At 41.6% G+C, this 13,735-nt stretch overlaps 1 protein-coding gene across 2 annotated transcripts in view; it reads right to left on the bottom strand.

The window, feature by feature from the left end:
* The window catches only part of Heatr5a (HEAT repeat containing 5A), a 104,968-nt gene that overhangs the window by 70,060 nt on the left and 21,173 nt on the right, over positions 1 to 13,735 (bottom strand). Inside the window, exons 7-11 of one of the 2 annotated variants that reach the window (XM_038337405.2) lie at positions 8,766 to 8,926; positions 7,250 to 7,505; positions 6,076 to 6,231; positions 3,422 to 3,672; positions 1,017 to 1,128 (exon numbers count right to left, since the gene is read on the bottom strand). In XM_038337405.2, the coding sequence (XP_038193333.1) occupies positions 1,017 to 1,128; positions 3,422 to 3,672; positions 6,076 to 6,231; positions 7,250 to 7,505; positions 8,766 to 8,926 (936 nt within the window). The remainder of the gene's footprint in view (positions 1 to 1,016; positions 1,129 to 3,421; positions 3,673 to 6,075; positions 6,232 to 7,249; positions 7,506 to 8,765; positions 8,927 to 13,735) is intronic. The other variant, XM_038337406.2, reaches the window with a different exon arrangement.

Below are 13,735 nucleotides of genomic sequence, written 5' to 3'. Positions count from 1 at the left end.
AACCTGATTCAATAGATTCTTTCGTCTAATAAATTTTTTTAATAATCTTAAAAATATTGAAGTTGTTCTTTTCTGAAGACTACTTATTTAATTTAAGCTCTTTTTTATATCAAATTACTTCATATCCACAATGACTTATTTACCTAAATTCATGAATTATTTCATATCCTTCCACTAATTCATGTTAGAAACTTAACTGTGATAGGGTAGTAACATTTAAAGTCTCATAGTTACTGGACATAAGCCACACCCATAAAACAGTGATGTTTTAATAAATGGAACTTAAGCAAGTCCCAACCCTTTAACACTGCACAGAACCTCAGTGGGTGTTAGGAATGTAAACACAGCCACAGAGCAGGATTGCCAAGCTATGAGAGGTTTTCTTGCCTATCCTTCTAACTACAGAAACTTATAAAGATGGACATGAACAATGTTTATTTGGTGTTCGGTGTTGTACTTGCCATGGTGATGGTGCCGATGGGTTAAAGGGGAAAATAAGTTTTTGTAAGATTTACTATTTGTTTTTATTTTAAGACACAATGAACAAATGCATTTATTCTACTTATGGCAGATAAGGTGGTCTAGCAGAGAAACTGGAAGATATCTGCAAATACTTTAGGGAGTAAAGTAGTGAGTGTTCACCTGGTTTCTTGTTTGTTTGAGACAAGATCATCTTATGCTACCCAGGCTGTTGTTGAGCTTTAAGCTACTTCTGGTTTGTGTCAAGTATCTTTTGGTGGTGTGCTTTCAGAGAGGGTCTCACTATGAAATTCTGGCTGGCCTGGAACTATGAAGCCCTGGCTGCTGTTGAACTCTCAGAGACCTGCCTGTCTCTACCTCCTGAGTGCTGGGATCAAGAGGAGTACCATCACTGCCCAGCCTGGCCATCTTCTTAAAGCCAGTGTAAGATAAATGTTTGTTTGGTTATTTAAATTCTGATATACACTAAAAGCAACCTGTAGAGCCAGAAAACAAAGTCATTTCCTTATTATGGACATTGTCCAAGGCACTGTTACCTAACGTCATGAGAGCAGCAATCAGTAACCATCCCGCTTGTGTGCGTTGTAGCGACAGGCGACTGTTCTGAGCAGCAGAACACAGCAAATCCTCTGCTAATGCCATGATAATCTGTTTGTGTATAGAAAAAGTAATAAAAATCAGCTTACAAATTAGTAGGAAAGTAAAAGAAACTAAGTACAATCTCTTGGAAAACGGACTCTTATGTATAATAAAGTACAACACTGGCCAACTGTGCAGGCTCCATGATAGGAGGAGAACACACAGGAAACTACAAACAACTGTTTTCAAGGTTAAATACTAGAAGACTAAACTGTACACAAAGAGGCACAATTCTTTGTAAGCATGCATGACAACGCTGTAGGCTATTCAAAACATTGCTGTCTAGATTTCTCATTTACTTCACTTAAAGCAATTAACCTCTTTAATCAGTAATTACCAGAGAAGTTTCATTATAGAAGCTTCCCTTTATAAAATTCTATATATAAACTTGATATTTTAAAGGCTCATAATGGCCCTCCCAAGAGCAGTGGAGCAGGATTCCATAAAATATTACATTAAAAATCTCTAAATCAGACGGTGTAAACAACAGGGAAATAACCAGGTATTTCAATTTCAATGTGAACATCCTGTATGTTTAAAGGGTTCTGAGCCTGAGAAAGAATCTGCTACCAATCACCCCTGAACAGACAGCAGCACAGGAGCTGCATACACAGCTCCTAGAGGACAGTTCTTATAGGCTGAGCACGGCCCACAGTTCAGATGGCACTCAGAAAAAGTAAGGCCAAAACAACCAACTCAGTCAAATCAGGACAAGCGGGCATGTAAAGAAATTTCACATGTATGAGGTCAAAATTAATGAGGATGAACTTAAAACACACAATGATGATAACATGTCAGCACTATTATAACTAAGAAGAGGAGGAGCTGGAGAGATGGCTCAGCAGGTAAGAATACCTATTGCTCTTGCAGAATACCCATGTTCAGTTTACAATCATCCATAACTCCAATTTCATGGGATCCAATACTATCCTCTGACCTCCGTGGGCACCAGGCATGAATGAGGTGCACACACATATACAAACACACAGGCAGGCTAACACTCATACAAATAAGATAAAGAAAAATTTTTAAAAAGGTACTTCTCCAAGTAGTTACCTAGTTTGTTATAATGACACTGATAATACTAAAGAGATGTTTGGAATTTTTGAATAGAACCGATTCCTTTTTTGTTGTTGTTTGTTTGTTTGTTTTTTGAGGATCTCTCTGTGTCTTGGAACTCATTCTGTAGACCAGGCTGGCCTCAAACTCAAAGATCCACCTACCTCTGCCTCCTGAGTGTTGGGATTATGGGCACTACCACCACACTGAACCCTGACTACTTTTGGAGGGGAGTGAAAAAGACATTTCAAGTCTCAGTTTTATCACCAAGATATTTCCTGTTACTGGTTAATTACTGCTTTAGGCGTTTAGTAGAAAGAATGAGGCTGTAAGTATTTATTTTGAAGAAATAAAATTATGAGTTCATAGTGATAATTTCAATTTAACTTATGAACTTTTATTTAACTTTTTTTTTTTTTTTTGTTTTCGAGATGGGGTTTCTCTGTAGCTTTGAAGTTTGTCCTGGAACTAGCTGGCCTCAAACTCACAGAGATCCGCCCGCCTCTGCTACCCAGGTACTGGGATTAAAGGCGTGCGCCACCACTGCCCGGCTGTTTAACTTTCTTGATGCTGTAACTATCGCAATCATCTTTTTTTCTTATATGGAAAAATCTTAGCTCCTAAAAATATTCATTACTTATCTACTTTATACAACTATATGTAAAATAATTCAGAAGACACCAATATTAACAATAACTAGGTTTATTGAATGACACTCAGGTATTCTTTCATAAGTCTATTTGTACTTTACTTTTTTTTTTTGAGACAGGATTCCACTAACTAGTCCAGGCTACTCCCCAACTCCTGATCTCTACGGCCTTACAGGTAAGCACAGTCAGGCTTGTAGTGGTGTTTTAAAGAGCAGGAGATGTATGCACTATTGAGAAGCCAGAGTATTCGGTGGGATTTTAAACAGACATACATGGCGAGGCTGGATACACTGCAGAGTCTGTTACTACACAGAGATCCTTCTATAAAAGCATGGGAAATAACCCTTCCCCCACCCCAGTGGGGTCAAAGCCAGGACCTGTGAGTCCTGCATTCTAGGTCAGGAAGTATTCCCTGAGAAAAGTGTGGACAAACATTATTTTCCAGAGAGACTGTTGCTAGTGTTCAACATGAGGAGTAATCAGGCAGTTGCTTAAGACAGCTGCCCCACACGACTTTAACTGGGGACATAGCAACAGCCACCCATTTTCAGGAAAATCTGAACAGATCTCTACACAGAGAATGAAATCTTTACCTTGCCCTTTTCATGAGGAATTCCTAAAGGACAGTGTGCCACTGCACCGAGCAAAGCCGCCACAGCAAAACTAAAGCCAGTCACTGCTTCCGGTGAAGACTTAAGTGTGCTGATCCGTCCTAGGCAACGATCTAAGAGAGGTGTCAGTTGGGAAGGCAACGCCACAGCAATGCAGTGCAAGCACCAAGCTGCTGCCAGTCGAACAGAAACGCTAGGGTGCAGAGTCATTGAAATGACGCCATCCAGAAGGCCTGAAGGGACAGAGCAAAACAACTTATGTATACTGACAGAACTCATTTAAGCCACCAGACAGTCAAAAGAATGGATAGCCACCTGTATATAAGATATACTACTTCTATGAAAAGCCAAATTACAATGAAAAAAGTGAGATATTATTATAAAATTGCTTTTGTTTTTTGTTTGATTTTTTTTTTTTTTTTTTTTTTATTTAGACAGGGTTTCTCTGTGTAATACCCGTGGCTGTCCTGGAACTCTGCAGACCAGGCTGGCTTTGAACTCAGAGATCCACCTGCTTCTGCCCCGAGTGCAGGGATCAAAGGCCTGTAGTGCCACTGACCTGTTTTTGTTTTTTAATGGAGAGGTCACTTCTACTATTAGCTCATTAAAATAGGCTTATGCCAAGTCAATACACAAAGAAAACTTTTATTTCTTGATGTTTTTCATATTTTATCTTGAGATCATTTGTAATTCAGTATTGTACTAGTAACATAAAAATTACCAGTACATAACAAAACCACCTTTCAGAAGTCAGACCTTGTCCAAACCCCCTTCTAAGGAGAGATTGTTTTACTGTTTCTAATTATGTGTGTGCTCAGTGAGTGCAGGTGCTGCACAGGACAGAGGCACTGGATCCCCTGAGCTAGAGCTGCAGGCAGGTGTGAGCGTCCTGCATGAGTGCTGGGCTGGAACTCAGGGTTCCACTCTTCACCTCCAAGTCCTCTTTCCAGCTTCCTTACTCCTCTAAACACTCTCTCCAGCACATTAGAGACATGGTAAATGCTCCTTATTTACTGCATGGCTCTTATCTGAGAGCAATTTCTAAAACTGAGGTTTCACAAGGACCTCGGTGGTCTAACTCGCTAACACATTACAAAACGACAGAGTACAGTGAACAGCAACAAGTTTCTCTTTATTATGATTCAAGACAGATCTTTGAGACATGGAGGTTTCCTGCTGACTGCTGTAGAAATTTAGAGCTTGCAGACACAAATATGATGTAAACACAAAGGCACTCAGCAGGAATATGACAAGAACAAAGCCACAGGAAGGATGGTAGAAAAGACACCAGTCACTACAGCCACATCTTACAGAATTCAGTGACACGAAACGCCCTGAGTAGGGATGACAGCGCTAGGAAGCGGAGGAGCAGTCACCAGGGGCTGGGAAGGGCAGGTGGGCATGGCCATGGCCAGATTCTCTTTTGGGTGATAAAAACATCTCGTAGTTTTGCAGGGGTGGTAATCATACAACTGTGAACTCTCGAAACCACTGAGTTGCATAATTTAAAGGACTTCCTGTTATTGAAGATATGACAATGTTGACAAATTATTCTAAAATATGAAAAAGTATTATCAGAAAGAAAAAGACTACTTATTATATAAAGATCTCTGAGGCACTGACGAGAGGAACCCTACAGATAGTATGGTTTCCACTGCAGCAGAGAAAGGACTAGGCTTTCTTCTAAGTTTTTCCATTACAGTAAACGTCTTCAGAAAGAGAAATGAGGAGAACTAGAAAATAACTTTTTCATCTTTTTGTAAAGACAGGATCTCACTATGGAGCCTTTGCCTTCTGAGTGCTGAGATTAAAGGTGTGCAGCTTATCACACCTCTCCAGAGGACAACCTTTAATTACAAAAGGGGAAAAAAGGCAAACGAACCACCAAATTAAAACAAACAAACAAACAAACAAACAAACAACCCAGAAAGCCCCTCAGATATTCATCCATCCATCAGTTTGTTGTAGAATATTATTTTAAGGTGTGTTACTTTTATTTATACTCTGGAACATTTGCTTAATGATGCAAAGATGTGTTTGGTTAAATAAAATTCACCTGCAGTCCAGAGGTTGTGTCAGCAACCAGCTGACTGGAACTTATAGGGAGAAGCCAGGTGGAGAAGGGTTTATAAGGAGGGGCGAGAAAAAGCACAGGACAGATGCGAGATGAACTGCTTGCTATTCAGCCTCTCTGGGAAGCAGGATTCTACCTCAACCTTTGAATCCGAGTTCTTTAGCGGGACAGAGATTTAGATAAGTTCTCTTAGTCGGTGCCTGAGGGAACAAAATTTCCCCAGGCTGAGGCTCTTGTAGCCTACCCGCTGCTGGGAGTACAGTTGCAATGGCAGACTAGGATAGCTGTAGATGATTAAAAGGCAGCAACCATTAAAAAAAAGGACATCTATTGTTTTATGTTTTAAAGTTTTACTTTGTGTATGTGTTATGTGTGAGTGTATGTGCAGACGCCCTTGGAGGCAGGACAAGGGCATCAGACCCCTTGGGGCTAGAGTTAACGGGTGGTTCTAAGCCACCAGATATGGCTGCTTTATGTTTGCTCTAGCTTACTCATATGAAGGAGATCTCCTCCTCAAGTACAAGTGGAATACAGTATCGAGATAGTCACAAACAACAGTTACCTGTACTGGACTCCTGCAGCAAAGGTGCGGCTGTAGTGCCAAGACTGTGTATGAGATTTCCAAGTTCTTGTAATGCGCAAACCAGTGCATGTTGGCTGGCTGCTACATCTGTGGAACTGAGCCGGCTTTCCAAATTACCATCACTCAACACAGCATCTGACAGAAACACAGGAATCACTTACGCATCACTTTTAGAAACATATGTCATAGGAAGTCAGAGATAAGAGCAAAAAGCATAAGGGCCAAAGTAATACAGTACCCACTTGATCAGTAGGAAACCCAGGGTAAGTGGAATGTTTAAATTCACAATCACATAGGAAATCAACTGACCTTGGAATAAGATAAATCTTCAAAGAAATTTTTAGATCATTGATTTTATTATCTTACACATATGAGCACTTTGACTGCATGCATATATGTGCAACACCCATGTGCTTTGGTGCCTGAAGTCAGATGAAGGTGTCAGATCCCTTGGGACTGGAGTTATAGACAGAGTTACCACATGGGTGCTGGGAATTGAACCCAGGTCCTCTGTATGAACAACAAAGACTCTTAACCATTGAGCCAACTCTCCAGCCCCTGAACTAAGATTCAATTCAAGCAGCATGATCAGATCCCTTGTTACCCTGTCAGCTATGGACAATGGGCAAGAAAACTCAGGATTAATACTTCTCCACCTTTAAGCCAAGACCAAGTGTAAGAAAATCAGGGTGATCAGAGTGGATGATATACAACCTGAAGCGGCCTGTTTAAAACAGCAATCCGGACTTTATAGGAACCACAACATGAATCCTGAGGAACTATCACGACCAGCTTTTAAAGTTTTTGTTACGGGACTGGAGAGGTGGTTGGTTCAGTGGTTAAAAGCATTTGCTGCTCTTCCAGAGGACTTGGTTCCCAGCACCCATGCCGGGTGGCTCTCTGATGCTCTCTATGGCCTTCTTGGGCACTCAACATGCATGTGTGTACAGAGCACACATGAATGTGGCTATACATATACATGAATAAATAATAAACTGTTTTTTTGTTCTTTTTTATTGTTTTCATTGAGCTATGTATTTTTCTATAAACTTGTTTTTAAAAATATTTTTGTTATAGTAATTCGGCAGCCCTGCTTTTTCAAAGGGTGGTGCGTCTGATACTGGTGAGCCAGACTCTTTTAGTAGATCCATACCCACAACTTTCTTTAGCTTCCAGATGGCCTGGCAGATATCCTTCGCAGCAGCAATTTGAGCCTTTTCTCCAAGAAGGCCTCCTACAGTCGCTCGAAGGATAAATGAAACGCAACGGCGACAGCAGACAGCATCAGTCTGAGTTTGGGTGGCTTTAGAATTCAACTGGGACACAAGGCTTAGCGTATGAGAAAGAAAGACTGCAAAATTCTTCTCTAGCCAAGCTCCTCCTAATGTTGAAACAAATACCACGTAAGCCTAAAAAGAAAGCAATTTCATCTTCAAAATTCAATCATTTCAGTTGCAAATTAACATTTTTTTTTCACAAAAATATGCAGAATTTCCCCTACACATCGTATTCCTTTCTGACTTAGTCACTTGGCAGACATTAGTGTAGCATAAGTGCTTGTTCGTGGCAAGACTGAAGCGACAGTCTCTCAATGCAGACCCCACCTACGTGGCACCTCTATTCTACTTTGGTCAGGCTCTGTTTAATGTTCAGTAGAGAGAAACTACCAGATATTTTGTAAAATGTGTCCCTAGCTTCTGGGAACAAAGGCTGGAGGCTATTTAACCTTCTGAACAAGCAAGCTGAATTCAAACACAGGAGCACATTGTATGAGCTACCCCCCAACACTGTTAACTCCTAAGGATTGTTCTAGATGCAAGGGAGAGTTTGCAGTGACGATCTTGCTGCTCTTTCTCTCCAGAATGCTAACGGTTCCTGACTCCAGGTACAAAGACAGCAGTCTTCTCAAGCAATACATGTCAAGGAAAGTTTACAGTCATGCTGGGGAGCTTGCACATTCAGGAGCTGGCCATCCAGCACAATCCACCAGGAAGCAGGTGGATTTTTAGTTTATTTTAAATTGTTCATTTAAAATGTTCAGCATGCAATGACTTCATTTTTGGCTGGACATAGTAAATTTTGGGGGATTCAGCCAAGGATCTTGTACACAGCAGGAAGTGCCCCTGCTGGCTGGGCTTCACCTCCAGTCCAGCATGAACTTCCCGAATCATGACACTTAGGAAAAAGACTTGGGAGGAGGATGTAGTGGCTTTTGCATTGTTTTATTATGAGAAATCTTTCTAAGGATTTAGCTTTAAAACTTGTGTTTAGGATGGAAAATTACATAGCAAAAAATATAGACTGCATGACAATCTCTTGTAGTGGTTAAAATCATGTTATCTTGACACATTAAATATTAAGTACTACTATTTGAACTGTACTGCATGAGCATGCATAAACACAGAAGAAGAGATGTTAAGCCATAAGACACATGACAGTACCAGGAGAGGAAAAAACTGATTATGATTTAAAGGAATCAAGTAAAACTCTTTACTACAAATCATATTTCGGTTACAAGAGTCTCTTAACTTGTAACCTTGTTTTCAAAAACTATTTTTGCTTCACCATATCTCTCTGTGAAGGTGAGCATAATTAGCAACCTTGCACCATGGACTCAGATACTAAAACTTTCAGTGCAGGCCAGTGGGAGTTACCCGTAGGTCACCGACCTGAGTGACTCCCACGCGCACGTCCCTGCTGACCGAACTGCTTCCTTTCAGCATATCTCCACTGGCTCGGAGGAATCCTGAACTCCCACGCAGAAACCCTGTTCCCAGCAATTCCAGAACTTCCTCCAGAGAGACTCTGCGAGCACTTTGCCTCGAGGCTGCTGCGAAAAAGAACAAAAGAGCAAATTCATCGTTTACAGACTCAACTTTAATGTGCAATCCTTTTATCTGGGGGCTGGAGAACCATCCAGGGGCCTGTGCACATTAAGTGCATGCTCAGCTGCTGAGCTGCACCCCAGCCAGGCACACACGGCCTCTAGTTGCCAAAAGCAAGCTTACTGACAGAAAAAGTAAAACTCCAAATGTAATGCAAAGTCCACAGGAGATTCCATATATCAATAAACAGAAGAAGGCACATGACGATTTAACGGTCCATCAGAATGAGCCCTAGAAGGTCTGGGATGTACAATGCTTGCCTAGAACACACACAGAGCTGTAGGTTCAATCCTCAGCCCTAGGGAAAGAGCCCAAAGTGCCCTTTGACGGACATCTTCATGCTATGCCACTTTGTGCTCCACTGCTTTCTTTCCTCAAAGACATGAAAAGGCAAGTGATCTCTCAGCACAGAGGAACTATCAACCAAACCCACATGCATCATCACAGATGAAAAAGGGACTGGAGAGATGGCACGCGCTGCTTTAAGAGAACCCAAGACTGGTAAAGCAGCCACTGTAGGTGGCTGTAACTTCAACACCAAAGCCTCTGCTGGAACTGCACTCATCAGCACAAACTCCTGTACACACACAGCTCACGATTAAAATAAATCAGTCAGGCGGCGGTGGCGCACGCCTTTAGTCCCAGCACTCAGGAGGCAGAGGCAGGTGGATTTCTGTGAGTTCCAGGACAGCCAGGGCTGTTACACAGAGAAACCCTGTCTCGAAAAAACAGACAAACAAACAAAAACCAAAAAATATATTAACAAAAACCTTTAAAAAACAGAAATTCTAAAATCAAAACATGAATTTTCCCAAATATTCTATAACTTTTAATGAAATTTACACAAGGTAACCATCATGCTTTCTTGTTAAAATTTCTCAACTGGCAAATATGGCTTTTATTATTTTATCAGTCCCTTACATGAAATAGTAGGATCATAACAACTACTAAAATTGGCTCTTAGGATTTAACAATGAAAAGACCAGTTAGGGCAGGAATTCAAGAATGCGTTTTGTCTGATATTTCTGAATTTCTAATTATGAACACCTTAAAAAGAAGACCTTAAAAAAAAACCCTCATTTTTCTCTTATCATCTGAACACACTAGGTAAAAAGCTCAGACCCCATAAACTCAAGTCATACAGTAGCAGAGAAATTAACTTTAACATCTACTCTAGAGTCGGAGGAAGAGAAAACTACCTGAGGCCAATGAGAATCTACGCTGGAATCTGAAGAAACACAATGAACAGCACAAACCCCCACCCTGGGTGTGCAAACACCAGGAAGGTGAACAATAAACACGAGCGACACATCACAGCATCACAGTCCATTAAACAGTGCCTGGCCATGGAGATGGGAAGGTAAGGGGAACACTGGGTGACAGTGAGCGTGACGTTAGATAGACTCAGGGTGTGTGAACGGAGCAGAAGGGCAGGGCAATCAGGCTGTGCACATCTGGAAAACAGTCTCTAGGCCTTTTCTTCTAGGCAAAAAGGTTTCAAAGAGCAATACTGAGTACCCACTGAGTCTGAGCAGAGCGGAGTGGAAGGAGCCATGAAGGTTAGCTAACAGACAGGCCAGAGGAGAAGACGGGAGAGAGAGAGAGAGAGCACATCGACCTTGTAGATCAGCACAGCAAAGGGGGCCAGGAGAAGAGAGATGCAACTGGCCCTTCTGCTGCTGTAGTGACACCAGACTACAGAGGGCACAGCCACGAGATGGAGCCACTAGAAGTGATCTGTAAATTCAAGCTAAGGAACAAAGGTGAGTCAGGGAAGGGAAGGGTGGGTCTCAGAAGATTACATTTCTCGAATTATAAAAATAAAAAGGGAGAAAAGCTGCAAGAAGGGTATAGTCAACTCCCAAATGCTTTGTACCTAGGCTCCTCATATTTTTTTTTTTTTCATTTTGAAGAATAGATTTTTGGCCAGTTGTTTTATAGAATGGCTGATTCCAATGAGTCTGGTATTTCATCAGAGTTCTGGTGGAGAACCACCTAATAGTTTCTCTCTGTAGCTTAGCTTTGAATAGCTGGGTAAGGTTAGCCTTGTCAGTGTACTCGCCATGAGATTATTTGAGAGTGCTATACAGCTCCCATCCAGGATCCACCAGGAAGCCCTGTGTAGATTTTCACTACAACTGCAGAAAGTTTCCGTCCTCCCGCAGCGGCCAGCCGCCATGCTACCACATGAAAGCAGCTCTTCCCACCTCCCGGCTGCCCTAGACTCAGCATGGCCTCACTGATCTCTTATTCAACAGTTATAAGGGTTTCTACCACTAGCCATTTTGATGCTACCCCTGCCCTGGGTTTGAGCAGGAGGCATCTCTCTACAACACAAATGCTCCCTGGTTTTGGCACAGATGCTCAAGGCTCATCCTGAACTTTCTAGGCTCTGCCCCAGAACTAAGCATGCTTCAGAGTCTCAACTCTGGATGTATTTAGAGTTCAGCTGAACAGATGCTAAGTGCCAGAGGAGTCAAAGGTGACTCACGAATTTTGGACTAAATACCCCGGGAAGGCTCTGCGGATGTAGTGCTTACCTAGCACAGACAAACCCTGGACTTTATCTCTAGTGCTTTATAAACTGGGCATGGTGGGGGTAAACACACAAATCCCAAATAAAAAGCTAAAACTAGAAGCACTGTTTGATACAGCCTTCTCATCTGTGACTTGGAAGAACTGAAACTGGAATTCCGAAGTATGATGGCTAATCCTGGTTGTCAGCTTACCCACAACTAGAATTAACTAAAACCCAAGCAATTGGGCCACCTGTGATCTGGAATATGCCTTTACACTGTGTGAATATATGTCGCTGTGACAATAGCTCAACAGAATCAGGTTAGGTAGGAGCATCAAACAAAGAATGCTGGAAAGAAGGGCGGTGTCTAGAGTCACCAGCAGATGCAGAGAGAAGCAAGATGGGGATGCTGTGATGAGAAAGGGTACCAAGCTACATAGCAGAGCAGAGACAAGAAATACAAGGGCAAAAAAGGAAAAGAAAATATGGGTTAATTTAAATGTAAGAGTTAGCTAGTAGCAAGCCTGAGCTAATGTTCGAGCATTTGTAATTAATATAAACCTTAGTGTGTTTATTTGGAAGCAGCTGACGACAGGAAAACTGTTTACATTGTAAGAACTTTTCTTGTTTGGATTATTTGAGGTGGAAGACCCACCCTAAATCGGGGCCACCTCTTTGTGGACATCCACATTAAAAGACACTGAAGAAGGAAGATTTTGATTTCTGTCTGTTTGTCTTCATTCTTATGGGCAAATTCATCTGTTCTGTGGCTGAGCCATTTCTTTTCCTGGTGCTAGACTTCAGGACTCCAATGTGGACTGAAAATTGGCAGCTCTCTAGGACCTCCCTGGGACTCCAGCACCAGATTAGGACGGCTGAGGCAGTCAGTCTTGTGGACTGAACAGCTACCAGATCTTTGGCATTTCTGTCAAGAGACAGCCATTGTTGAACTATCTGGACCACAGTCTATAAGCCATTTTAATAAATCCCTTTTATAGATACGTTTATTCTATCATGTCCATTCCTTCAGAGAAGCCTGGCCGATAAACAAAGAGATTAGTACTCTCATATCTACTGCAATACTATTCTCAATAGCTAAGATACATGTGGAACAATCTTAATGGCCACCAACTAGTACACTGATAAATCAAGTGTAGCATATATGCACAACAGAATAATATTGAGTCTTTTTACAAAGGAATTATGGAATGTATGACAAAACATGGATAGATGGCAAGAACTCATGTAAGAATTAAGTCAGGCTGTGGAAGTCACTCATTTGGAACAGTGTTTCCTCAAGGGCACACAGCCCTGGGTTTGATCCCCAGAACTGCATAAAGCTTGCATGCTTACACATGCCTGTGATCCCTGCACTCGGAGATAATGGAGGAGAATCACATGTTCAAGGCTAGCCTGGGATACTCTCAATAAAACAAAGTAAAAAACACAACACAACTATGACTTACAGATCATACAACAAAGTAGAATTTAAAGATGCAAAATGAATCTCCAACAAAAGAGTAGGCCAAAGTGTCACTGTGGGTACAACTGATTTTTCCTTTCCTTAGTCAAATTTCATTGCTTCTCTAAGAGAGCAGAGATTAAATTCTTTGCACTTTTATTATGTAATTCTACATTGTGCCTTTTACTCCATCTGTGTAGTATCGCTAAGGACAACCTGTGGAGGTGTGTAATTGACATTTTAAAGAGAGTTTGAATAAACATGTTAACCTCAATTTCTTCGGTTTTTTTTTTTTTTTTTTTTTTGGTTTTTCGAGACAGGGTTTCTCTGTGGCTTTGGAGCCTGTCCTGGACCTAGCTCTTGTAGACCAGGCTGGTCTCGAACTCACAGAGATCCACCTGCCTCTGCCTCCCGAGTGCTGGGATTAAAGGCGTGCGCCACCGCTGCCCGGCAATTTCTTCGTTTTTTATACGTCTTAAATGCAATTCTTTTCTTCCTGGTTTGGAGTGTGTGTGTCTTCTTCCCAGCATAGCCCGCCTGATCCCCCCAAATAAGAATGTGTGAGTGAATCACAACAGTACAAAAACCACGGGGAAAGAAATTTCCTGTTGTGACTGTTAGATGTGGGTCTCACTTGGAGAATGAGATGGCTGTACCCAAAGGTTTGCACTGTTTCCCTCGTGATTCTAACATGGTGTCACTTCCATCTTCTCTTACCCCTCGCTGAGGAGCAATGTTTTAGAGAAACAGTGGACTTTCCCTCTAGATAACAAT

Source organism: Arvicola amphibius, chromosome 7 (genome assembly GCF_903992535.2).
Source record: "Arvicola amphibius chromosome 7, mArvAmp1.2, whole genome shotgun sequence".
Taxonomy (NCBI): Eukaryota; Metazoa; Chordata; class Mammalia; order Rodentia; family Cricetidae; genus Arvicola; species Arvicola amphibius.
The sequence above is the reverse complement of the archived record's forward strand: the minus strand, read 5'-3'. Positions and strand labels throughout refer to the sequence as shown.